Source organism: Propithecus coquereli, unplaced genomic scaffold (assembly GCF_000956105.1).
Source record: "Propithecus coquereli isolate 6110/MARCELLA unplaced genomic scaffold, Pcoq_1.0 Scaffold103, whole genome shotgun sequence".
NCBI lineage: Eukaryota > Metazoa > Chordata > Mammalia > Primates > Indriidae > Propithecus > Propithecus coquereli.
Window position 1 is genome coordinate 5,259,984 of NW_012134192.1, and position 24,941 is coordinate 5,284,924.

A 24,941-nucleotide genomic window follows, 5' to 3' on the forward strand; every position below is an offset into this window, starting at 1 on the left:
TAGGCAGACATGTAGGTGTGCACACTGTCTGGTATTCTTTATTATTTTTTTTATGTAAGAGTAATATACTACTACTCAACCTCTACTGTAAGGTTGGAAGCCCTGAGAACTCCTTTTTTAATGTAGCATGTTATGGATGTATTTCTGCTCCCAAAGGAATGAGGAGTAGACATTTCCACATGCATGTCTGGTGTTCTTTTATCATTTCATATTTTCCCATGTGGTTGGGTAGTATTCTGAAATTCTTAAAAACCTATGCAAGCAGGTGTGCTTTTGTAGTTATACATTATGACCACCGAATAATCAACTCCTTCACTAATCTTAATTAATAGGAAATGTGCAGGGCACATAACTTATCCGGGGCAGATTGTATTTTCTGAAGATGGCCACAGCAATACACATCCTACCACCCTTGATCTTCTTACCTTATGATGCTGCTGTTCTTCCATCAAGTGGTGGCAGTCTATGTTCCCTCCCCTTGAACCCGGGCACATCTTTGTAACTGCCCTAACAGAATGTGGTAGAAGTGAGCCTGCCATGTAACAGGCAATATGGCTTCTACTTCCTTCTCTTTTTCTCTCTCCTTCCACTCACCTTTGGAACCCAGCCGCCATGTTGTGAGGAAGCCCTGACCACACGGAGAGGCCACATGTAAGGGTTCCAAATGACAGCCTCAGCTAAGGTTCCAGCTGACAGCCAACATCAACCACTAGACAAGTGATTAAACATGCTTTCAGATTGGAGCTATCCACAGAATGTTCTATGACAATAGAAATGTTCTGTGTCTGCACTGTCTGGTATGGTAACTTACTACCACATGAGGCTATTGAGCAATTATAACATATCTAGTATGAATGAGGAAGTGAATTTTAAATTTTATTTGATTTTAGTTAATTTAAATCTGAATAACCACGTGTGGTTGAGGGTTGCTACATAGTTTAGCTTCACTTGGTTGCAGCCCTCACCCTTTGAGTCTTCCAGCAAAAGTACCAGACATCACAGAGCAGAAGCAACCCCCTAACCCCGTGTGCCTTGTCTGTATTCCTAACTCCCCCAAGCCAGGAGAGATAATAAGCAATCATGGCTGGTTTAAGCTACTCAGTTTTGGAATGATTTGTTACAAAGCAATCAATATAACTAATGCACTCTTTCTCTCTGGTCTTTGTTGTTGTTCTCTAAGCAATAAAAATGTGTAAGTCTCTCCCATCTTTTTTTTTTTTTTTCTTTTGAGACAGGGTCTTTCTCTGTCACCCAGGCTGGAGTACAATGGTGCAATCATAGCTCACTGCAGCCTCGAACTCCCGTGCTCAAGTGATCCTCCTGCCTCAGCCTCCTGAGTAGCTGAGACTACAGGTGAGCACCACCATGCTCAGCTAATTTTTAATGTTTTGTAGAGATGGGGTCTCACTATGTGGCCCAGGCTGGTTTCAAACTCCCACCCTCAAGCAATCCTCCCACTGCTGTCTCCCAAAGTGTTAGGATTACAGGCACAAGCCACCACGCCCAGCCTCTCCCATCTTTTAAAGTCTCTCTAGCTATTGTATGTCCCCTCCTCTCGTCACAGGCACGCTGCCTGGGTGAGTCCTTGACGTTTACCTTCCTCACTCCCAGCTCATTCACTGCTCCACAGTCACTAGGCTCTGGATACGAACAAAGTCACGGTAACGTTAGTTCATTATTTCTCCCACTCGGGAAACACAGGACTTCAGCAGCCCACCCTGTCTTCATGTTCTCCCCAACTTATTTCTGGGAAAAATCCTGCCCTGGCAAAAAAAGCCACCCCCTCCCGGCTAAGAAATTGCAAAAAACCTACCTTTTCTGAATTAACTAGAAAAAGACACCCATTCTAGGAAAAGGCGCCCTTTCCCAGGGGCTGGTGCAGCCATCGGCGGGGTCTACAGCTTGGCCAATACAGTGTGGGCTCCCCTCGGCCCAGTGTCCTCACACAGGCCACCCGCGGTGCTGGCTGCATCACCCCAGGTGGTAGCTGTGTTTCTGGGGTGCTCTGAGCTTTCTTGAAAGTGTCCATCAGCTTTCCTCTCATGCAGGCTCTGGTCTCCTTGCAGATGTCTGTGGCCCAGGAAGCCTCTGCAGGGTGGCATTTTGTGACACGCCCTGGAGTGAAGACTCTTTCCGGCCTGGAGTGCTCAGAACTGCACAGTTCTTGGTTCTCAGCTTCGAGCTGCTTTCCTGCTTCTTCTGGCACCAAAGCTCTCCATCTGTACCCTCTTCCTGGCTCCACGCACCTCCCCACACCAGCCCACAAATGCTCCTTTGGGGACCCCCTTCTTACCTTCTGATGCTGGCCTGACCACCAGCCCTGAAGTGTCACCTTGGGATCCAAAGAAATGCCATGGTTGCAGAGTAACTCCCAAATGCTAAGTCTGCCCAAATTAGCCAGGCAACTGGGTGGTGAGTGTGGTTGAGGGTTTCAATTTCCTAGAAAGGACTACCTCTCTTACAAAAGGGAGGCCGTATTTCCACGATACCAGGTCTCTAGATGCGGGACAGGTTGCTTTTTCTCTCCACTGGGAAAGCACAAGTTGATCCCACAGGAGGCTGAGAAAATTGCCTGACTGTGCTCTGAAAGGCTGTTGTCACAGGCCCAGAAGTCTGAAACATGGCAAACCGCCTTCATATGCAAAAATTAAACAGGGTACATTGGGATTTCACTCTTTGCAGTTCGCGTTTGGGGGTATGTGGTTCAACATGTGGTACGTTCCAGTTCATGTAAGAAAGGGCCAATTGATTTTTTAAAAGTTTTATTTATTTCACTAGATTTAGGGGGTACAAATGGTTTTTTGTTACACGGATGAATCATACAGTGCTAAAGTCTGGGCTTTTAGCGTACCCCTCACCTGAACAGTATGCATTGTACCCAACAGGTAATTTTTCATCCCCTGACCTCCTCCCATCCCCCCCTTCTGAGTCTCCAATGTCCTTATGTCCCTCTGTGTGACCAGGTGTATGCATTGCTTAGCTCCCACTTGTAAGTGAGAACATGTGGTATTTGGTTTTCCATTCCTGAGATATTATTTCACTTAGGATAATGGCCTCCGGTTTCATCCAAGTTGCTGCAAAAGATATTATTTCATTCTTTTTTATGGCTGAGTAGTACTCCATGGTGTGTGTGTGGTCTATATATATATATATATAGACACACACACCACATTTTCTTTATCCACTCATCGTTGATGGGCACTTAGGTTGATTCCATATCTTTGTGATTGTGAATTGTGCTGCAATCAACATTTGAGTGCAGGTGTCTTCTTGATAGGACTTCTTTTTCCTTTGAGCAGATACCCAGTAGTGGGATTGCTGGATCAAATGGTAGGTCGACTTTTAGTTCTTTGAGGAATTTCCATACTATTTTTCACAAAGGTTGTACTAATTTGCATTCCCAACAAGAGTGCACAAGCTTTCCCTTTTAACTGCATCCATGCCAACATCTATTGTTTTTTGACTTTTTAATAACGGCCCTTCTGACAGGGGTACGGTGGTATCTCATTGGGGTTTTAATTTGCATTTTGAAAGGGCCAATTTATAATAAGGGGTTCTAATTTGTTTGAAAAATCACAATATATTATGAGTTTCGTTGATTATAAATGAACCCAAATTTCCCAGTGAAACACACACACACACACACACACACACACACACACACACACACGCTTTTCCCCCCTCTCCTAATCTGCTTTGGAACACTAAATTAATAATGGATTTGTTGTTAATCAGATAATAAGCTTTTACATTTTTGGTTTAGAGTGAATAAACTCAGTGATATTAAATAGACTAGATTTTTGCAAGAGAAAAGGAAATACAATTTTTCCCAGGATGACTTTCTTGGATATCACTGTCAAAATATTGTCTGGTAGGAAAAAATTGCAGGTGTAATTAAACGTCGTGTGTATTTAGTGAGCTTTCCTTTTTCAGCCTTAACTATACAAGTCCTGTCTCATGAAGTAGATCAATTTCCTTTGTAATTTGAATAAACATACAGTCTTCAAAAATGATATTGATGCTTACTAAAATTCAGCATTTTTAAGAAAACATTTTAATACTATATACTTTATGGACAATTTTATGTTTCAAATCAAAACTGTGGCTGGATTTTTCTAGGTCCTCTGATGTAAATGTGGCATTGTGGAAAACTATGTTTAGAATATTAATTTTGATGTTTTCAGAAATTGTCCAGTTGCACAGAATTATAAATCTACAGCCTGGGTACCAATTCTTCTGTGAAACAAAGCTAGAAGGGATTCCCCTTGCTGGTTTACCCCTGGGGATATCTGGGTGTGGCTTGTTTTCTTCTCTTACTAAAACAAAGATCTGCAGAAAAATCTTTTACAACTAAAATTCCTTGTTCTTACAAACAAGCTTAAGGATGGGGGAAAAAAAAAAGCAGATCTAGCCTGGCTTAATTGTTTGCTTATATTAGTGCATATATTGGATTTAATCCAGCTTAACAAAAATAAAGCCACAGTATAGGTATACGGAGTAGTATATTTAAGCTGTTGGCTCGAGTACATTTTAACAACTGAAAGTATATAAAAAATATGAAGGCGGAAGAAAAACAGTAAGCAGTTATAAAACATAACAAGTTTTCTTAGTTTTATTAGTTTAAAGGAAGCTAGAACGTAATAACAATATGCCACATACGGTTCAGAACCAAACAAAGGCTGCTTAGTTATTTATTTTGCATTGGCTTTTTTTAGGAAGTGAGAAAAAACAGCTCTATTGGCACTCATGTTTATTTTCAATTAAAATCCCCATAAATTAGAAAATGTCTCATATAATGGGGAAATGGAAAAAAAAAACGCTGTTATTCAGAAAAAAACTTTCTTAAGTGTGCTTGTTTCTTATAGCACCTTGGATTTTGTGATGAGTCTTATAAGGACACTTAAAAAATAATGCAATCTCTGTTTTCATGTTTAAGACAGTACGTAGCTGCGTCTTGTCCTTTGATGCAAATAAGAGGAAAAATTTATGCTCGCTTAGTTTTGAGCATTGGAAACACTTCCCCCCAATTCTGCCATTTGTTCACGTCCCACATGAATAAAAGGATGCAGCTTAGAAACCAGAGCCTTGCTGCTATTGTGTTTTTGCTAATTAAAATTCAGAGTATTAAACACAGTTGAGTACATCCATGCATCCGCGACATACCGTCACCACATACCGGAAGCTCAAATCGACAGCGCTAAGCAAAGGCTCATTTCATAACATCATTAAGATTCATTGTGCACCGCGTTTCAGAAAGGCTTTGTCAAAGCAGAGAATAATGGCCTGTCAGATACGCGCAAACAAAAATTTATATTAAATTGTCCTTTTCCGCCCCTTTTTTTAGTATGGGAACCTAGTTGCATTCCTAATACATGGCGCTCAGGGCTTAAGGGAAAGGATTTCCAGGTTTTTAATACTGTAAGAATATTACCAAAATAGAGTATAAAAAAAAAAAAGTTAAGTGAAAAATATTTGAGTAACTAGGCGGGGGTATCTGGGGAGTCGCGATCAAGCTCAATGTCCGTATCACAACAGTAGAAGGTGTCGCTCAGGAGTACCAGGGTAGATAGCACTGATGAGTCATAAGGCGGAGTGTTTAATTTGCAACAAGTCAAATAAAAGCATTGCTTTCTTTTCCTTAAGAACCTCTGGTACTCTTTCTATTATAATCTCAGAAAAGAGAGCGCTCTCATTCAAACATTTTTTTTTTTTTCTTTTATGTCCTGCTGAGCGAAGACGCCTGGAGAGACACACTTTCCAGCTGGCTTCCTGAGTGCAGTCGTGAGAATGCTGCTGTCTGGGAATTCGATGGTGAGAACTGACATCTTTAGACTCGATACTTTTCTTTACCGTGTTCATTGATCACGCATATGTGCTGAAACAATAAAGCATTTAAACGCATCAGTTTCTTAACAAAATCTGAGGCAGAGGCAATGCGAGGTAGTCATCACAGAATACCATGCTGTAATTGGTTATTGTTCCTTTGAATATGTGTGTGTGTGTGTTTACAGGTGTGTGTAAAATCTGAATAGACCCATTCAAATGCCCGACAAATGGTTCTTTGTTGTTTTGGTTTCGGGCCCTATTCCGAACCTGGCTCCCTGGGTCTCTAAAACCCAGAAATGGTGAGGGAGCCGTGCGTTCAGCCCTGGTGGAAACAGAAGTCTCCTAATGGCAAAAGGACAACTGCTTCGGTGAAGGGAGAAATAACAATGATAAACACAACGCGAGCTCTTATTCGACCCTTTTTGGGTGGCAAGAGATGTGTTAGGAATATTTTGATTGCAAGCAACAGAAATAGAGTCAGGCTAACGTAAGCAAAAAAGGGGCAATTTATTGAATATATACTGGGGTAGCTCACAGAATCCAAGGAAGAGGTAAGCCACGAAGCAGCCGGGAGGTAGGAACAAGGGTAGCTCCAGAGGCTTCAGCCCACGGTGCTTGCAGATGCTCTAAAGCACTGCTATTATAGTGGCTGAAGTCCCTAAACCATTGGTCTCTGTGACTTTTGGTTTAAGTTTCTAAGTCCCACGAGAGAGAGACTGATTGGTCCACTCTGGGTAAGACGTCTACCTCTAGATCATTCAGTGTTAGTCAGGGTCGCACAGCTGGGGCTCCATGTCTGTGTGTTGGGACATTTGCCCCACAGGGGGAATAGTTGCGAGAGCTGCATGCCACTGTAATTGGAACCTGCTAGATTTCCAGGCCGGATACAGGACAGTGTATAGAATGTTGGATATTGTTATGGTTGGCTGGGCACATCAATGACTATGGGAGAGAATCAGCATCTAGCCACAGTTCTGCGTGTAGCTTCCTATTCCTTTAGTACGGAATAGACAGAGATAGTCACCGTTGGCTTGCATCATCCTCATGCCTGCCTTGCAGAACAGTGGTGGGAACTGATTGGCAGCATGGATGCTAAGTGCCCGCCATGTTCCCAACATAGAAGATACTCAATAAACAGCAATCGCCATCACTACTCTTTCAAAGATTTGTTCAATTGGTAAGTTATTGTTAAGTTCTTATGAAAAGGAGGCTGGGGATTTGCACGCAAGACTTACATTCAGGTCTCTGAAGTATTCATTGTAATCTAAGGCATATCCCACCACAAATAAGTTTGGAATCTCAAATCCAGCATCTTAGCAGAGAGAGGGAGGAGAAAAAAAAAAAGAAACAATTTCGATTATGTAAGTATAAAGCTACCAAATGCTGCTGTGGGCTCGCAAACTCGGAGGAGGTTTCATTTAGGCAGAAGGACGTGAGAAAAGCGTGAGCGGTGGGCAGGATGAGGCTGAGAGGGTCCTGAACCGGATGACTACTCGGGGAGAAAGCGCAGACGAGCCGGCGTTCGATGAAGAACGACTGAACTCCCAGCAGCCAGAGTTGGGCCCAGGAGGCCCAGGAGATAACAAGCATGTATGAGTTAGTCACGTGGCCCTGGTGTTCCAGCGCAAGTGGCACATGATGATAAGATGCCAAAGCAAACAGTCGGAACAGCACAAAGGGAAGTTCAAGCAGAAGGCGCTACGATCCTGCAACACGTGAACAGGTGCTCGGGCCGTGGCAACCAGGAAGCAATTCTCCCACCGTCCCCAGCATCTCGGCTGGTTAACGGACTGGAAGGTGAGGACGGGGAGACGAGATAAAAGGAGATGGGGTTGTTCAGCTTGAGGGAGAGAATGCGGAAGGGTTAGTTTAATGCTGACCTTTGGGTCCACAGTACAGAGGATATCAGTTAGCTCTTTATCGAGGACAGAATTTAAAGGCGGTGCATGGTACTCAGGTTAAGCAGAAGCAGAATTTATTGACAAGAAGATGATTTTTATTGGAGACCGTTCTTAAAGAACAGACAAGAGCTCTCCTTCTTCAGAAGTCTTGAAACAGAATAAATGTGTCTTGGTCCAGTGATTTTCAAACTTTTCCCAGTGTTTTGGAATCTAAGGACGTGCATTACGGTATCACGGATAAGAGAGATGTACCTGCTTACTTCTGTGACACTGTACTTTGGCACAGCCGGTGGACTTACAGCACGGACAGGGTTATCTCCATGGTGACTATGACCCAAGATGTTTTCGCATGGAGAGACCAACCGGTTCCTGCCCACAGAAAGTGCCAGAGGTGAGAGACTTATATTCTAGGGGATTGCATTAGGGGGTCACTTGTTAGGAAGCCCATTTGATTCCTCCAAACTGCAGAGTTTCTTGAAAAAATAAAATAAAATAACCAAAGAGGGGAAGCGAGAGCAGAAGAAAAGATGTCAGAGGTTATACACTGAGCATACAAGAAAGAGTCAATCATGAGAAAGGAACAGAGAAGTCCAGACAGAAAGAAGAAATGGCGATTCTCAGCTAGCGAAAAGCATATGAGTAAGTCCCAGGCGACTCTGATTGTAACCAGGTTGTAGCAATAATGACTTTACCAAGAGCAGCGTGATCCCTCCATTAGCTGTGGCAACTCAGACTGGGAAAATTAGAGCCCAAAGCTGGTTTAAAAGGCCACACTTTGAGATGTCAAAGAATCCAAGCAGGGTGATGGATCAGTAAGACAGACAGGAATCAGAGTGACCTGTGACTAGCTAGCAAACAAGGGCAGCTCCTACACTTCTATTTGCAACTGCAGATGCTAGTTGCAGATGAAGCCCAAGCGTCCCGGCAGTGACTGGAACCAGACTGCCTAGGTTCAATGCTGACCCTACACTTATAGCTATGTGACTGTGGCAAGCTGTTTAACCTTGCTGTATTTAATTTCCTCATCTGTAAAACGGGTATAGCAACAGCACCTACCTTTAGAGAGCTATTGTGAGGATAAAATCAATTAATGTTTATACAGCTCTTAGAACAATGCCTGGCACACCATAAGCTCTTACTATTGGTCACTATTATTTTATTAATGTTGTCATAAATGATACGAGACATTTGAAATGAATTGGGTATGTTTGAAGTGAATGTCTTTCAACTTCAATTAAAATCTTATCTATACAGTAAGTATCTTATACTGTTTCCTTAGGAAAGTTCTGTTTAGTAACCTCATACCATCTTCACTACATCCACATTATATTCCTAAAGCCAGTAACCGACAGGAATAGCTATTGGGTCTCTCTGTGCAGAAGTGACATGGTCTAGAGTTAGCGTTATACATCCAGCACAGGAATGAGACCTGTTTTTAGAGTAAAGCGTCACTGGCTAAATGTCACTGGCACGTTACCCATCCGTACCGTGCTTCTCTTTCTCCATTGTTTGTTCAGCTTGCTGAGAACCGTAGCCAAATTATCCCAGGGGCTTTAGAGCAAATGTAAGTTATAAAAATCAAGCTGAATTCTGCCTTTGCAAGTAAAAAAAAAAATCGCCTCTAGTATTAGAATAATAAATAATCAGGCTGCTTGTTTATCCTTCCTGGCATTGGACCTAGTCTCATTATGGGGAGGAGCGAGCAGAGTGCCCTAGATGAAGAGAGCCTTCCGGAACACACGTCTGAAGTCAGGTGTGAAGATGGTATTGGGCAATATCTGTTCTGCTAATTCTCTGTGTTATGGAACTTTTGTTTGGAGCTGGTGAGGAGCCGTCTCAGATTTCCCCTTCTGTGTGCTAAAACCCAGGCTTGCTAAAGGTCACCATTGTGCATTGTCTGGTGACAGTTCCTGACGACGGTAGGAGACTCCCTCTAAACCTCTGTGGCACACCTCTCCGTGTCTGACTGGCCAAAGCAGGAATCCTATGTGTCTGCATCAGTCCAGCCAGACCCCCTGAAACTTTTTTCAGCTGAATTCTTTGGAGTTAAGGTGCTGAGTAAAACCTAAAAATAAAAATATACAATTCCCAGAACATCGTGCCTGTGAAAGATGCAAATAAGACCATTTAAGACTCTCATTTCAAAGGGTTCTGTCCTCTCTAGCCAGGCAGGGAAGACCACGAGGAATCTGCGGGACCATCGGCCCTACGTAGCTTCTACTGCATGTGGAACGCTGTCAAAGAGGAAACCGAAGATTCTTAAACACCACCACCAAAAACCAACCAACAAAACAAAAACCAAAAAGCACTTACAGTCGGGTCTAAAGCCATCGCTTCTGGATGTTCTCTTCACCAACAAACTACCGTTAAAAAAAGATGTGTTAGTGATCTCAGTGAAATCTCTGCGAATTGCAAATAGAATTAAACATCATTCAAGTCCGTACTTAAAGTACTTAAGTTGCTCCCGTGGCTCTTGCTAAGAGGCACGGAACAGAGCCATGGCTCCGGGGCTCCTCCAGCTGCTTCTGGAAACAGCCATGGGAGGCACAGGAAAGAGGGGCTTGAAACACAGCAAAGCACATCCTCTTCCCTTGCCTCTCTCCGGCTAGCAGTCAAATGGGCTATTTTTCCACGTGGTCAAACCATAACACCCGGGGCAGAAGGTCATTGGTTTAGAATATATCACATCATTTGCAAAGAGCATCCTGTGTTAGCATCCCATTTGGGCTTGCGTGGAAAACCAGAACTTGCCATGCCACGCGGATGTCCGACTCACCTGGCTACCTTAATCATGTTGGGCTTGTACTTCTCTATGCTGCTGAGCAGAGCCTTCATGGTTCTTCCCGTTCCGACAACATCCTTTGCAAGAGGACAGGCCAATTCAACAAAGTGCATTTGAGCAGCATAACAGATATTTCACCCAGGGAGAGAGTCCCTACTAATAATGCATGCTAATTAGAAATGCCACCCAACTGAAGTCAAAGCAGGAGGCAGAGTTGGTTTTGATCTTTTGGACAGGTGCTTGCTTTCTGGCAGCTGGGTTTTGGGGAATCTGCGGGTGAATATTTCCTCCTTGAATCCTTTAGCTGCATGGAAGGGCTAAATGTAGCCTCTGAAGAGCACACGGGCTCCTCGTTGAGTATATTTGGACTCCTGCATGCACATTCAAGGACTAAATTTGGCCCTGAGGTTATGTAACACAATACAAGACGCATGAATTTTCATGGACATGTACATCTGAATACCCCCGAATGGATACACACCGCCCCCTGGTCGTCCCCACTCAATAGGGGATTCTGTGGCTGGGAAGTGAGATGTGTCTGGGCAGCAGCTGGTGACAGCCTGTGAATTCTGAGGGTCCACGGCCACTGTGAACGCAGGCTCATCTCCGCTCCTGAGCTGCTGCACAATTAGAGGAGAATGGGGAGCGGCGATTTATTGTCCTCAGGACAGAAATCAGCTGTCCGGAGCTGATTGTCAAAACAACAGGTCTGAATTTAGCAAGGGTTGGGCAATTCATTTGGTTCGAGGGTCTCCTTCATGGGTTTTGCTGAGCCAGGACTGCAGATACATACGGCACACTCGGGCCATTGTGTAACAACAGCTTGAAACAGGCCCCTGACTTTGTGCCAGCTGATAAGACAGGCGTGTCCCGGAACGAAAACGTGGCCATTTGCTATATTAGTTCACTATTGCCACTTGCTCTTTTCTTTGTTAACGGAAACATGAATTTAAAAACAAATCATCGCTTTCCCCTAGATGGCCATTTTTTAATTGGTTGTATATACGATTTTGATGCCGAAGGTATTTGGGAAATTGCTCGAAGTCATTAGAGGTCATTAGCAAGAACAATGGATTCAGGGTAAAGAGAGTTTTAGCCTTGGCTTTACTATAGGAAAGGAGTTCGGTTTGGTGGGCTAGTTTCCCCTTCTCTGAAAATGTCTGATTCACAAACAGGTATAAGAACCAACTTAGAGATATGTGAAATTGCATATAAAGAAAGGATTAAGTACCACACAACTACGACGGTAAAGCTTTTATTCCAAGTTGTTTGAAGCCAAGGATGCTAGTTGGCTCCTACTCTGTAAATCTGGAAAGCCAGGCACACAGTGGGGACTCAAGAAATCCTTGGACAATATGACGACAATTTCTACACTTTAAAACTCACCGTTAGAGTCTTTCAGCTTCCAATATGGAAAAGGAAAAGCCAGCTTACCTCAACAATGAGAACATTCTGAAAGAAACAAAACCCGTATTTTAGAATATGATGCCAATCTGGCTCACAAGATAAACACACATTTTGCCTCCAGTTAGAATTTCACAATTTGCTTAGCTGGTCCTGCCCCATCCATCTAATCCAAACGATTACAGGCAATCTAGGGATTCCAGATTCATTTGAACAGTTCCCCTGGAATTACTTGGTGGGGCAATATTAGTATCTATATTCAGCTTAGGAGCAGGCTTACCTTAGACCCCGTTACCTGTCTGAAGAGCTATCCACAAAGTCATCCCACTTCAATAACTCTGGCAAGCACCCCCACCCAGCATTCCTTTGGGATGCAAAGCTTGCTAGGAGTTACCAGCAAAACAAGGCAACATGAACTGAATCACCAATGGAGATCATGCTCCGTAGATGGATTATGGATTCAGCTGTGACAGCCTTGCTCCTGCATAGCCACCAAAATCCCTGAGGACTCCGCATTTACTCCTGGATTGTCAACCTTGAGGAAGGGAGAGGCTAGAGAAAGGGCTGGCGGTGCCGGGTCTGTGTTTTTAGTGAGATGGTTAGGTCCCTCGCTACATGCTCGGGAGGCATCCTTCTACTTCTCCCCTAAGAACACTGATTATGTTTCATTTTAATTTCTCGTCCGATATCTGTCTACCCCACTAGACTCTAAACTCCATGAGGTGGGGATCACGTTTGTTTTGCTTATGATTGCATTTCCAGACCCTAGCATACTACCTGCCTGTAGATGCTCAATAATTATTTGTTGAATGAAGGAATAATAACTGATTAAGCTTATTAATAAGTGAAAACCAACCAATTAATTGGATTAGCAATTACATATCAATGCTGTCCCACCAAATTCAAATATGACCGTGTTAATATGACATTTCGATTAATGAAATGGTGAGAATACTTCTTCAATGTCATGATGTTTTTCTTTCTTTAGATGACCTTTCATTTATCCCTATGATTTATACAGTACTGTAAAAATCAAATAAAATATTATACATTAGATAACTTACTTATGTCTAATGCAAGATTAAATTAATGAAAATGTTAACCACCCAACCAAACAACTAACGAACCAACCAACAACTCTTTTAACTTTGCACCATATGTCAAATGCATTCTTAGATGGAAATATCTTCCTGGAAGTGTTTTTCTCACTAGTATTTTTATTCATTAAATCTACTGAAAAATCTTAATTTTATCATGAAAATGTAAGATTATTTTGTCCCATTGTTTAAGCAAGTTGTGCCATTATAGCCTCTACTCTAAGAATCACACCGACAAGGGAGTCCTGTTGGTATTTTAAACATGATTTGCTATGATCTTAACCATCAAGCCACAGTGATTGGTTAGAACGTGCACTTTTAGTTTGAATGAGGCTTACCAACCTGGCCTATGAACAAACCAGAATACTTGGAAAATGTTGTGGTTAATTTAATTTCCTGGTTCACAAACGCTTTTTGTTTCAACTTTATAAGAAAAAGCTTTCTAAAATGTGTTCATCTGCATTCTTGCCTAATTAAGTAGAGTGTGCTGAATGTAATTAAATCCTTTTTTTTTTTTTTTGACAGTTCAGAACCTTGCAAAACAAAAGAGTCATCTTTGAAAAGATTGGCTTCAACTCTTAGACACAGTGGTGGGTGGGATGTGCGACTTGGATATTGTCAAAATTACTCAAACATATTTTAAAATCAAAGTAATGCATCCACAGGTTTATAATCAAATAGATTGGAAGGTTTTTAAAGAAAAACACCTCCCTCTACTTCACCTCTCCTCACTCCCAATTTTGTTCTCTAGAGACAGTCACTTTTAACTCTTTTAGCTATTTTTGGTTACTTCTGTATTTCTTAAAAATGTATCTAATAATATGTTTCATATAGCTATTACCATTTTTAAAAACATACTTAAATCATTTATTGATTTTTTTAGGTTGCTTGTTTTTAAAAAAAGGTTTAAGTATACATGCATGTTCATTTTTATTACAGAAAGTTGTGCATGCAAAGGAAAAGTTCTTGAAGGAAATTAAAAGTGCTACTCCAAACAATGGTGATATAGCACCTCTTGTATACTCCTGGATAGAGCTGGAACGCATTCTACTAAGTGAAGTATCCCAAGAATGGAAAAACAAGCACCACATGTACTCACCATCAAATTGGTATTAACTGATCAACACACAAGTGTACATATAAGAATAATATCTATTGGATGTCAGGTAGGGGGGAGGGGGTATATGCATACACAAAGAGTGCAATGCACACCATCCGAGAGATGGACACGCTTGAAACTTGGACTTGGGGGGGAGGGGGTGCAACGGCAACATATGTAACCTAAACATCTGTACCCCCATAATATGCTGAAATAAAAAAAGAAAAAAAATTATTAAAAAAAAAGTGCTACTCCAGTGAACACAACTAAGAAAGCAAAACACCTCTGTGGAAAGTAATACAGAGATACCTCAAAGAGCTACAAGTAGAACTACCATTTGATCCAGCAATCCCATTACTGGGCATCTACCCAAAAGAACAAAAGACATTCTATATAACAGACATCTGCACTAGAATGTTTATTGCAGCACAATTCACAATTGCAAAGATATAGAAACAACCCAAGTGCTCATCAATACATGAGTGGATTAATAAAATGTGGTATATGTATACCATGGAGCTCTACTCAGCCACAAAAAACAATGGTGATCTAGCACCTCTTATATTCTCCTGGATAGAGCTAGAACCCATTTTACTAAGTGAAGTATCCTAAGAATCGAAAAATAAACAAGCACCACATGTATCACCATCAAATTGGTATTAACTGATCAACACTTAGGTGCACATATAGTAATAACATTCATCAGGTGTCGGGTAGATGGGAGGGGGGAGAAGGGGATGGGTATATACACCTAGTGGGTGCAGTGCGCACCGTCTGGGGGATGGACACGCTTGAAGCTCTGACTTGGATGGGGAAAGGGCAACACACATAACCTAAACATTTGTACCCCCATAATATGCCAAGATAAAAAAATTTTTGAAAAAAATAAAAGAAAAAAAAGAAAGCAAAACAGCCTTATTGCTGATAAGAAGAAAGTCTGAGTGGTCTGGATAGAAGATCAAACCAGCCACCGCATTCTCTTAAGCCAAAGCCTAATCCAGAGCAAGGCCCTAACTCTCTTCAATTATTTGAAGGCTGAGAGGTGAGGAAGCTGCAGAAGAAAAGTTTGCAGCTACCAGAGGTTGCTTCCTGAGGTTAAAGGAAAGAAGTCGTCTCTATAACACGAAAGTGCAAGGTGAAGCAGCACGTGCTGATGGAGATGCTGCAGCAAGTTACCCAGATCTAGTTAAGATCCTGATGAAGGTGGCTACACTGAACGACGCATTTTCCATGTAGACAAAACAGCCTTCTATTGGAAGGAGATGCCATCTAGGACTTTGACAGCTAGAGAGGAGAAGTCAATGCCTGGCTTCACAGCTTCGAGGGACAGGCTGACTCTTGTTAGGGGCTAATGCAGCTGGTGACTTTAAGTTGAAGCCAGTGCTCATTTATCACTCTGAAAATCCTAGGGCCCTTAAGAATTATACTGAATCAATTCTGCCTGTGCTCTATAAATAAAACGATAAATGCTGGATTGCAGCACATCTGTTTACAACACAGTTTGCTGAATATTTTAGGCCCACTCTTGAGACCTACTGCTCAGAAAACAGATTCCTCCCAAAATGTTACTGCTCATTGACAATGTACGGAGTCGCCCAAGAGCTCTGATGGAGATGTACAAGGAGATTAATGTTATTTTCATGCTGCTAACTCAACATCCATTCTGCAGCCCATGGATCAAGAGTCATTTTGACTTTCAAGTCTTATTATACAAGAAACACATTTTGTAAGGCTGTAGCTGCCACAGATAGTGATTCCTCTGATGGATCTGGGCAAAGTAAATTGAAAACCTTCTGGAAAGGATTCACCATTCTAGATGCCATTAAGAACATCTGTGATTCACGGAAGGAGGTCAAAATTTCAACATTAACAGGAGTTTGGAAGAACTTGATTCCAACACTCATGGATGACTTGGAGGACTTTAAGACTTCAGTGGAGGAAGTAACTGCAGATGCGGTGGAAACTGCAAGAGAACTAGGATTAGAAGTGGAGCTTGAAGATGTGGCTGAATTGCTGAAATCTCATGATCAAACTTGAACAGATGAGGAGTTGCTTCCTGTGAATGAGCAAAGAAAGTGATTTCTTGAGATGGAAACTACGCCTGGGGAAGGTGGTGTGAACATTGCTGAAATGACAAAAAAGGATTTAGAATATTACATAAACTTAGTTGATAAACGGTAGGGTTTGAGAGGATTGACTCCAGTGTTGAAAGAAGTTCTATGATGCGTAAAATGGTATTAAAAGCATCACATACTACAGAGAAATCTTTCGTGAAAGGAAGAGTCAATCCACGTGGCAAACTTCACGGCTGTCTTATTTTGACAAATTGCTACAGCCACCCCAACTTTCATCAGCCACCACCCCGATCAGTGAGCAGCTGTCAACACTGAGGCAAAGAGCCTCCACCAGCAAAAAGATTATGACTTACTGAAGGATCAGATGATTGTTAGCATTTTTGGTAATATTTTTAATTAAGGCATGTACATTTTTTTTTAGACATAAGGCTATTGCATACTTAATAGACTATAGTATAGTGTAAGCATAACTTTTATCTGCATTGGGAAACCAAAAGATTTGTGTGACTTGCTTTATTGCAGTGGTCTGGAACCAAACCAGCAACATCTCCGATGTATTGCCTATACCAAGAGTAATTATAAGGGCTAAGGGACCAATACTAATTCATCTCTATATGATGAACACATAACATGGAGACTGGCATCTAGGAAGTGGTCAAGAAATGCCTGTGGAGTGAATCAACAATTTCAACCTCTTTTCTTTCACTTTCTCTAGATCGTTATACTTTTGATATATCCCCGCCATTTTTCCTTAACGATCTGCAGTTCCTCCTTAACCGAGCTATAGTTAATGTCAACTGCTTTTAATTTTGCACTAAGCCATTTTCTAAAATTCCCATTTTTTTGAGTGGGCAACCTTGGACATCTTTTCAGCACACAATGTGCCTCCTCAACACTTCCAATCTGATAACTCTGATCACTGAAGCTGAGACGTTTGCCAGTTACTGTCTTAGTCATCTCATCACACCTAGCTCATTTCCTCCCAGAAAGCCAGTAAAATCTGCAGCCTGGGGCTGCAGGCAAAAAACTCGACAGGGAATCTCTGGAGTGTGTTCTCTCGTTGCTGTTGCTACGATTCTGATCAAAGCTAATCACACGGAGTTTCCTAATGAAAAAGAAGGCAAGAAAGAAGAAGAGAGAAAGAAGAAAGAAGAAAAGAAAGAAGGAAAGAATTACACAGATCGAAACGATTTTCTTAAATAGGTTATTCCTACTTTTAGTCTGTTAAATGCACGACGGTTTGCACACCATACTGTCTAACCTGCAGGAGGGTCGCTTTGCGTCTGTGGCCACCCTCACTGGGAGGGACGGCAGCGGGGACAGTGATCTGTACTGTGGACACGGAGCGTGGGTAGGAGTGTGAATATAAACCCCATGGAGAAAGGAATGTAGCTCAGCATTTCATTTTATGTGATAATTCACAAAATTGCCAGAATCATCAGTCAGTGGGCATCTCGATTATTGTTCTCAGCCTAGTCAGCTGCAATAAAAAAGAATGATTTAAACAGCGAAGGCAGCCAAGGGGGAAATTTTGGCAGCTTCCGACGCTCCATTCTGGCATTTGATTAGAAACTTATTTGGGGGCGGGGTCGGGGGGGAGCCATGTCTGCTGAAATCTTGCACTTAAACCTGCACATCTGTGTTTTCACGTTGCCAGATTTGGGAGTGTTTCCATGGGTTTGGTTTTATTCCACCCTTTCAGAGATTTCTCTTGAACATGAATAAAATCTTCTTGCTTTAATGGCTACACACATTTTATGAAGTGCCAGGATTAAATCAACATTGAAGAACGCTGCCGCAGAGCACGTTGTGTAGACAGCTTAAACACACCGAGTAAAATGCTTTTAACACTGTGAACCGAAGAGCCCATTTAACTTAATCGTGGAGGGCTTCCTTTATTCAACAGCAATGACCTATTTAGAACCATGACTCAGCCAGCCTCCCTCGTGAGTTTCCTTCCCTTTGCAGAAAGAAAGAAAGAGGAAAAGAAAGGAAGAAGAAAGAAGAGCAAAAAAATAAGAGAAAAGAGAAAGTTGTATATGGAAGGCTGTCTAGAGTCTCTCTTTTTCTAGATATTTTAACTCCCATGTGTTCAGAAGGCTCCAGAAGTTACAGAGTACAGTATGGGGCTCATGATGTCTCTATTTCCTCAACTTGGCAAGGTGATGCAGGTGAGCTCTTTCCCCACGTTTTATAAAGTTCTTTCATAAACAAATTTAATTTAAAAAGTTCTTCCTAGCCCTCCCTCCTTCATTCAGCTCCGTCCTCGCCCCTTTTGATTTGGAGATTCCTTCTCCTCCGCCCCTGCTTTGCTCATGTAGCTCCAGTGCTCACCTAACACACAGCTCCAGGACGTCACCTCTGCCCTAACACTTCTGTGCCTCCTGCTTGCTTTTCTGAGCAAGTTCGACTCTTTATTGAGACTTTCAATGTACTCTACAAACCAAACCCAATGTACGTTTTCAGTTCGTTCCTTACTGTTTCCTTGTTTTTGACTAATTTCCTTTGATCATACTGGTTCACTCCTGTCCGGCCATCCTGTTCTGTCCCCATTCACCCCCCATTCCATGCGTCTCTTCCCCTCTGTTCCATGTTAGTCCCCATCTTTCTGCTTCCAAGGAAGAGCTTACCTTCCTCTTGCTAAGACTCTTACAGTCCAAAGGACTCCTTCCTTCTTTGGACTCCCTTAAGCCCAAGGAAAGAGCCGTGTGTGAAAACATCCCTGGATCTTTTCTCAGGGTGCCGAGCATTAAGGAAGACAATGTGTGCAAGTTCCTGGCAGAGCAATAACATGGTGATAAATGTAACTTAAATGCAAACTTGTTGATTGACTCACACACCGTATGATGACTACATGAGAAGGGAGAAGTTAGATGGTGACCTGGAATAGCCCTTCCACCCAAGGCAGGTATTTACTGCAGTTTCAGACTTTCTTCTATGACCATTAAAACAAATACCCACTAATTGTTGGGTGCCTTTTCCTTTAAAAAACTTTTTTCCAGCGACTGTATATTCTGCATGATGGAAAGATCCCAGAGGGCCTCTGCAATGTACTTTTAAAGTTCTCCCAAATTCTTAACGGATAGCCTTTCTCTAAAAGGCCGAAGAATGGGTGAACAGGGAAGGCCACATGAAGGCCATTATCTGTTTAAGGAAAAGGAAATTCCAAAAGTTAAGTGACTTTTTTTTCACTCCTCCAGCCCTCAGCTGTGTAGCAGTCACTTCCTCAATCCCCTCTTGAATCTCTTGCGACCGAAACCTTCTGCCTCTACAAACAGAGCGGCCTCTCGCCTTCACTCCGCGCTTTTCTCTTCTGAATGTGACTCAATCAGCCAGATGATGCGTCCTTGGGCAAGACTAGGTGGGCCTATATTTCCCTTCCCCACCCTTTGCCATGTCCTCTCTTTCCAAAAAGTAACTGAAAATTTCTTTCTGATTTCTAAGAGGACCAATCAGTCACTCAGTCCCCAAATATTTATCCCAACCTGTCATGCACCAGGCACTGCGCACGACGCTGGAGATACCACGGCGAATAGGGTGGGCATGGTCCCTGTCCACTTCCCGCTGACTTTTTGGTCCGGGAGATGGGAAAATAAGAAATAAGCCCCCAGGTAAGCACTGCAAATTGTGGGAAGGGGTCTAAGTGTTGACAGAGACCAACCAGACGTGGGGACAGCGCAGACGGGAGAGGGTGTGCTCATTTTGGACAGAGAGTCGCAGGGAGGAGGCATGTAGGCTGAGACCTGAAGGACAGGAGGAAAATGGATGCCAGGGAGAGGCCACGGCTCGTCCAAGTCTTGGCAGGAAGGAGCTTAGTCGGTGTGGTTATGGCTGTGGGGAGGGGGGGATACGACGACGCGGAGGGAGGGCAGGGCCAGATCACGCAGGCCTCACAGGCCACCATAAGGTGTTTGGATCAGATTCTCGGAGCACTGGGAGGACGACTGCCAGGGAGAGATACAGGACACCCAGTTACATCTGAATTTCTGACAGACAACAAATAACTTTTTAGAATACGTATGTCTCAAACATCACACGGGACATACTTATACTAAATACACATGGGATATACTTATACTACAATTTCATTCATTGTTTATCTGAATCTCAAACTTAACGTGTTTTTTTCTTTTGTTTTTGTTGAGTCTGACAACCCTGAGAGGCCGCTGAAAGGTTCTCGGTTGGCAAGTGATGCGCTCCAACCGGTACTGGAAGAAGATCCCTTTGGCTGCTTCGTGGAGAATGGTCTGGAGGGGAGCAAAAGTGGAGCGAAGGGTGATGTTCGGGGAGATTAGTTAGACTGTCATAGTAGCCCCAAGAAGGGATGGCGGTGGCCTCACTTTAGAAAACCAGTGCTTCTCAAACCTTAATATGCATAGGAACCATCTGGGGATCTTGTTACAATGAGGACTGAATTTCAGTAGACGTGGAGTGGGGCCTGGGATTCTGCATTTCTCATAACCTCCCAGGTGCCGACCCTGCTGGTTCCTACACCAAGGATTGGTGCACTATGGCCCCCTGGCCAAATCTGGCCCGCTGCCTATTTTTATAAATAAAGTTTTATTGGAACACAGCCATGTCCATTTGTTTCCATATCGCCTATGGCTGCTTTCACATGACATTAGCAGAGCTGAGTAACTGCGACAGAGACCGTGTGGCCCACAAAGTCTAAAACACCACGATCTGGTCCTTCACAGAAAAAGTTTGCTGAGCCCTGACCCAGACAACACTTTGAGTAGCAAGGCTTAAGACTGGGGGGACAGCCAGGGAGATGGAGAGAAGTGGACAGACTCAGGATATATTTGAAAGTATTAACATATGGTGTGGCCTGCACTGGTCTCGCTCTGTTACCCAGGCTGGAGTGCAACAGAAGCCTCAAACTGCTGGGCTCAAGTGATTGTCCCGCCTAAGCCTTCAGAGTAACTGGGACTACAGGCACACGCCACCACACTCGGCTAATTTTTAAAAAATTTTTTGTAGAGATAGAGTCTCGCTATGTCGCCGAGGCTGGTCTTGAACTCCTGGCCACAAGGGATCCTCCTGCCTCAGCCTCCCAAAGTGCTGGGATTATAGGCTTGAGCTCCTGTGCCTCGCCTGGCATTCCCTTCTGATGGGAGTCTAGGCACTCTGAATATTTAAACTTAAACTGGTGTGACAGTTGAGAACCTGGCTGATCAGCGTTGATTCATCTTAGAAATATTTATCCAGTGGGTGCTAAGCCAAAGGGGGGTCTGCTTGGCGCACGTTTGAACATATATAGAAATGCATCTGTGCACACACAGAGAGTGTAAGGATACCACGAAGTGGCACCTGGTAACTTGGAAGAAATCATCTGTCATGCTAACGAAAAGTTAAAGCAGACTCCTGCTGGTACACACTGCTGGCTAGTTTTCTGTATTTCCTATCTGCACTTCCAAGATCTGTACTTTCCCAGGGGGCCTTTGTTGTAATTATAGGAGGGGACAGTGAGGCACAGAGCTGTCACTCCTTCCGCTTACTCCACTCCTAGTGAGATGCTACCCTTTCCTCAACCTCCTCTCTGGCTCTTAAAGAAGGAATATCCAGTGCTCACCTAGAAGGAAATTGCTTCAAAACAAAAAGAGCCAGGTGCGGTGGCTCATGCCTGTAATCCTAGCACTTTGGGAGGCTGAGGTGGGAGGACTGCTTGAGGCCAGGAGTTTTAGGGCAGCCTGGGTAACAGAGTGAGACCCTGTCTCTACAAAAAAAAGAAAATTAGCCGGGCATGGTGGTGCATGCCTGTAGTCCCAACTACTTGGGAGACTGAGGCAGGAGGATTGCTTGAGCCCAGGGGTTGCAGTGAGCTATGATGACACCACTGCTCTCTAGCCTAAATAACAGAGTGAGACCCTGTCTCCCACTCAAAAAAAAAAAAAAAAAAAAAAGAAAAAGAAAGAAATGGAAGACGATTTTATTTGGGAGAAGGACCACAATTCTATGTGCAAATGTTTTCTTGGCATTCATTTAGGAATCTTAGAGTTGTCACTTTCACAGACCCCATAGCAAAAGCACCAGGTAAGACATTTCTCTGTGTAATAACCTATGGAGCAATGTCCTACAACAAAGTACAAGGTGACTTATCGTTTAAAGACCACTCCAGGCTTGTTACAAGTTATGAATTTCTGGAAATTGCTTTGACTATTTTAGCTTTCTGGGATGTAATTTTATGCATGGATGTAATAACATCAAATGGTGGCTTAGTGATGCATTAACATCAACAAACTAATTCCAATTTTTGTGGAACATAATTTACTGCTAGAGAGCAAGTTAACACATGGATCCTACCAGGCTGTCTTCAGAGGAGAGGGAAGTAACCTGTTTCGTAGTCAGAGTCCTTGCGGGTCTGTAGTGTCCTAATGTTATTAAACATATTCTTATTAAACGTGGCTGCTGTTCCTTCCCCCTACACAGCCATTGCAGAACAATAATGACTACATGTATGAGAAATTAAGCCTGCGTACTAGACTGATCCATTTTACTTAGAAAGCTGAAGCTGTTCAGGAATAATGGATACAAGACAGGACAGCACGGCTGAACCCAAACAAATTCTGGGTTGCTTTTATTCACAGCAAACTTGCATTTCAGGTCACATTCCTCAAAGATCACCTGCTGTAAGAAACAACCTTTCCCTCCAATTCACGTATTTATGGCAGAATCCAAACAGTCTTTTCCCTTCATCGTTAAGCATTGGCAGATTTGGAACCCCAAATTAAAACTGGAGGTGTTCTTCTCCCAATCTAATAGGTTAAATTCTTTTTAATAAAAAGAAAAAAAAGGCAAAGGGCTGAAAAATGTGCTCTAAAGAAGGCCAGTTTTCTTCCCTCCCCAGATTTTGTACATTTTGACAAACCTGTTTAAATGTGGTAGCAAAGTGCCTAGGTGTGGAGTTGCAGATGAGAGAAGAAACAGACAAATGAAGGAAAAAGCTTCCTTTCCAGAAGGTTCCTGAAAGGGCGAATAGAAAGGATCCAAAGAAGGAGGACCAGGGGGCTTTGTTGTCTGCACTAAGCTTGGAAGGAAGCTCGGGAGAGAAAGATTTGCTCCGCATCCTGTGCTGGAAGCGTTCTAAAGCGAGTGTTGCAGAAAGGAGAGAAATCATTAAAAGAATTCACACAGGCCATTTGCGTGAATTAGCAAACCCGGGAGAGTGTCTGAAACGTCTTGTGAGTGCTGACCTGAAATGAAGGTCACAGATGTCCCCAGACATCAGTGCGGCCTGAGCAGGGCTACATTAACAAACCTTTCCAGCCAGCGATGAAAGATCATCTCCTCCAATTATCTGCATCTCGCCCATAGATTGGTCATTCTACAAAAAAAAAAAAGGAGGAAAAAAAAGAAGATGGTATTTTACTGCACAAGAAAATCTTTAAAGCACAGTTCCCCGTCTACCCTGTTTGCGGCCGAATCGCGCCTTGCAAATATAGCACAAATAGCTGGTACGGATTCATGGTTGCCTATGGTTACCAAGAGCCACTCTCCTGCGACTGCACAGGAGACAAAGGCCTCTAACGGCTGGCGGGAGGGACCGAGTGTGCAGGGGGGATGGAAGGCTGGAGAGAGGACAAACAAACCTAATTCTGAAGCAAAACGCTGTGGAAGGTGCCAGAGCCTATCCCGAGGCAGGCAGAGAACTGGAGAGGACAGTGATATTCCTGCACTTTGCTGGGGCGGAGGGGAGCCGGGAGCCCGGGGAGCGGGCCAGGCATTTGGCGGCTTTGCCACCAAGACCTAGTTGTGGGTCCAGAGTGGAGAACAATCAGTTTCTGGTTCCCTGAGAGGCGGGAGGCCTCCTCTGCTCCCTCCCACTGGAGATCCAGTCAAGGGCAATTCTAATAGGCCATGGACCAAGAAGTCTTGCACTGAGACCTTCTGCCATAAGTGACGAAGCCCCAGGCAATTTCTGCAGCTCCAGGAATATGAGACCCAGAACCCTGCTTAGAAGACTTTGCATTCAAATCTTGTTAGAGCTTATGATCATTCGCTTTCACAATGTTTACGTATGGTACAGCATCTTGTCCTAATGAAACCTCACAACATGAACAAAGAAAACATGGATTGTTCTAGAGTGACCACCACAATAGAGTACCATGAGGAAACAGGAAGCAGAGGTGGCAACTTGTCTTCTAGCCTCGTTGCAGACACACTCAAGGAACCTAAGCAGGCATTCTCAGGCAGTCGGCTTCACGACCAAGCAAGAATGCTGTGATGTTGCAATCTCTCCATCCAAACGCGAAGCTCAGGGAGAAGGAGGCAATATAGGCACCATCTGTGCGACGTGCTGAACCAGGAAACATCTCGGTTGCTGTGTGGACAGCTGTGGCTTTTGTCAATTCAGCATTTTCTTCCTTTATTCTAGCAAGGAGGCCCTCCCTCTTTCGGGGGGCTTGGGGGAGTCCATTCCATACAGTTCAGGCAGGGCCAGGCCTTAGCAGTGCAGGCCAAGCAGCTGTGCCTGCAGCTATGTCCAACCTTAGACTTTCCAGCTACTCAAGCCAATTCCCATAGGAATTTTCTTGGGCTGGTTTGAATTGAATTCTGTCACTTGCAACTGAGAGTCTCTATATAGACGTGTAGTTATTCTTTTTTTTTTTTAGACAAGGTTTTTGCACTGTCACCTAGGCTAGAGTGCAGTGGCATCATCATAGCTCACTGCAACCTCCAACCCCTGGCCTCAAGCAATCCTCCTGTCTCAGCCTCCCAAAGTGCTGAGATTACAGGTGTGAGCCACTTGATGCCTGG

General features: G+C 43.3%; 1 protein-coding gene across 2 annotated transcripts in view; it reads right to left on the bottom strand.

Annotated features, from left to right (window-relative positions):
- Positions 1-4,582: 4,582 nt before the first annotated feature.
- Positions 4,583-24,941, bottom strand: part of PRTFDC1 (phosphoribosyl transferase domain containing 1) — a 100,707-nt gene continuing 80,348 nt past the window's right edge. Inside the window, exons 4-9 of one of the 2 annotated variants that reach the window (XM_012644224.1) lie at positions 23,443-23,508; positions 11,944-11,961; positions 10,504-10,586; positions 10,041-10,087; positions 7,062-7,138; positions 4,583-5,875 (exon numbers count right to left, since the gene is read on the bottom strand). In XM_012644224.1, coding sequence (XP_012499678.1) covers positions 5,828-5,875; positions 7,062-7,138; positions 10,041-10,087; positions 10,504-10,586; positions 11,944-11,961; positions 23,443-23,508 — 339 coding nt within the window. In that variant the 3' untranslated portion in view covers positions 4,583-5,827. The remainder of the gene's footprint in view (positions 5,876-7,061; positions 7,139-10,040; positions 10,088-10,503; positions 10,587-11,943; positions 11,962-23,442; positions 23,509-24,941) is intronic. The other variant, XM_012644234.1, reaches the window with a different exon arrangement.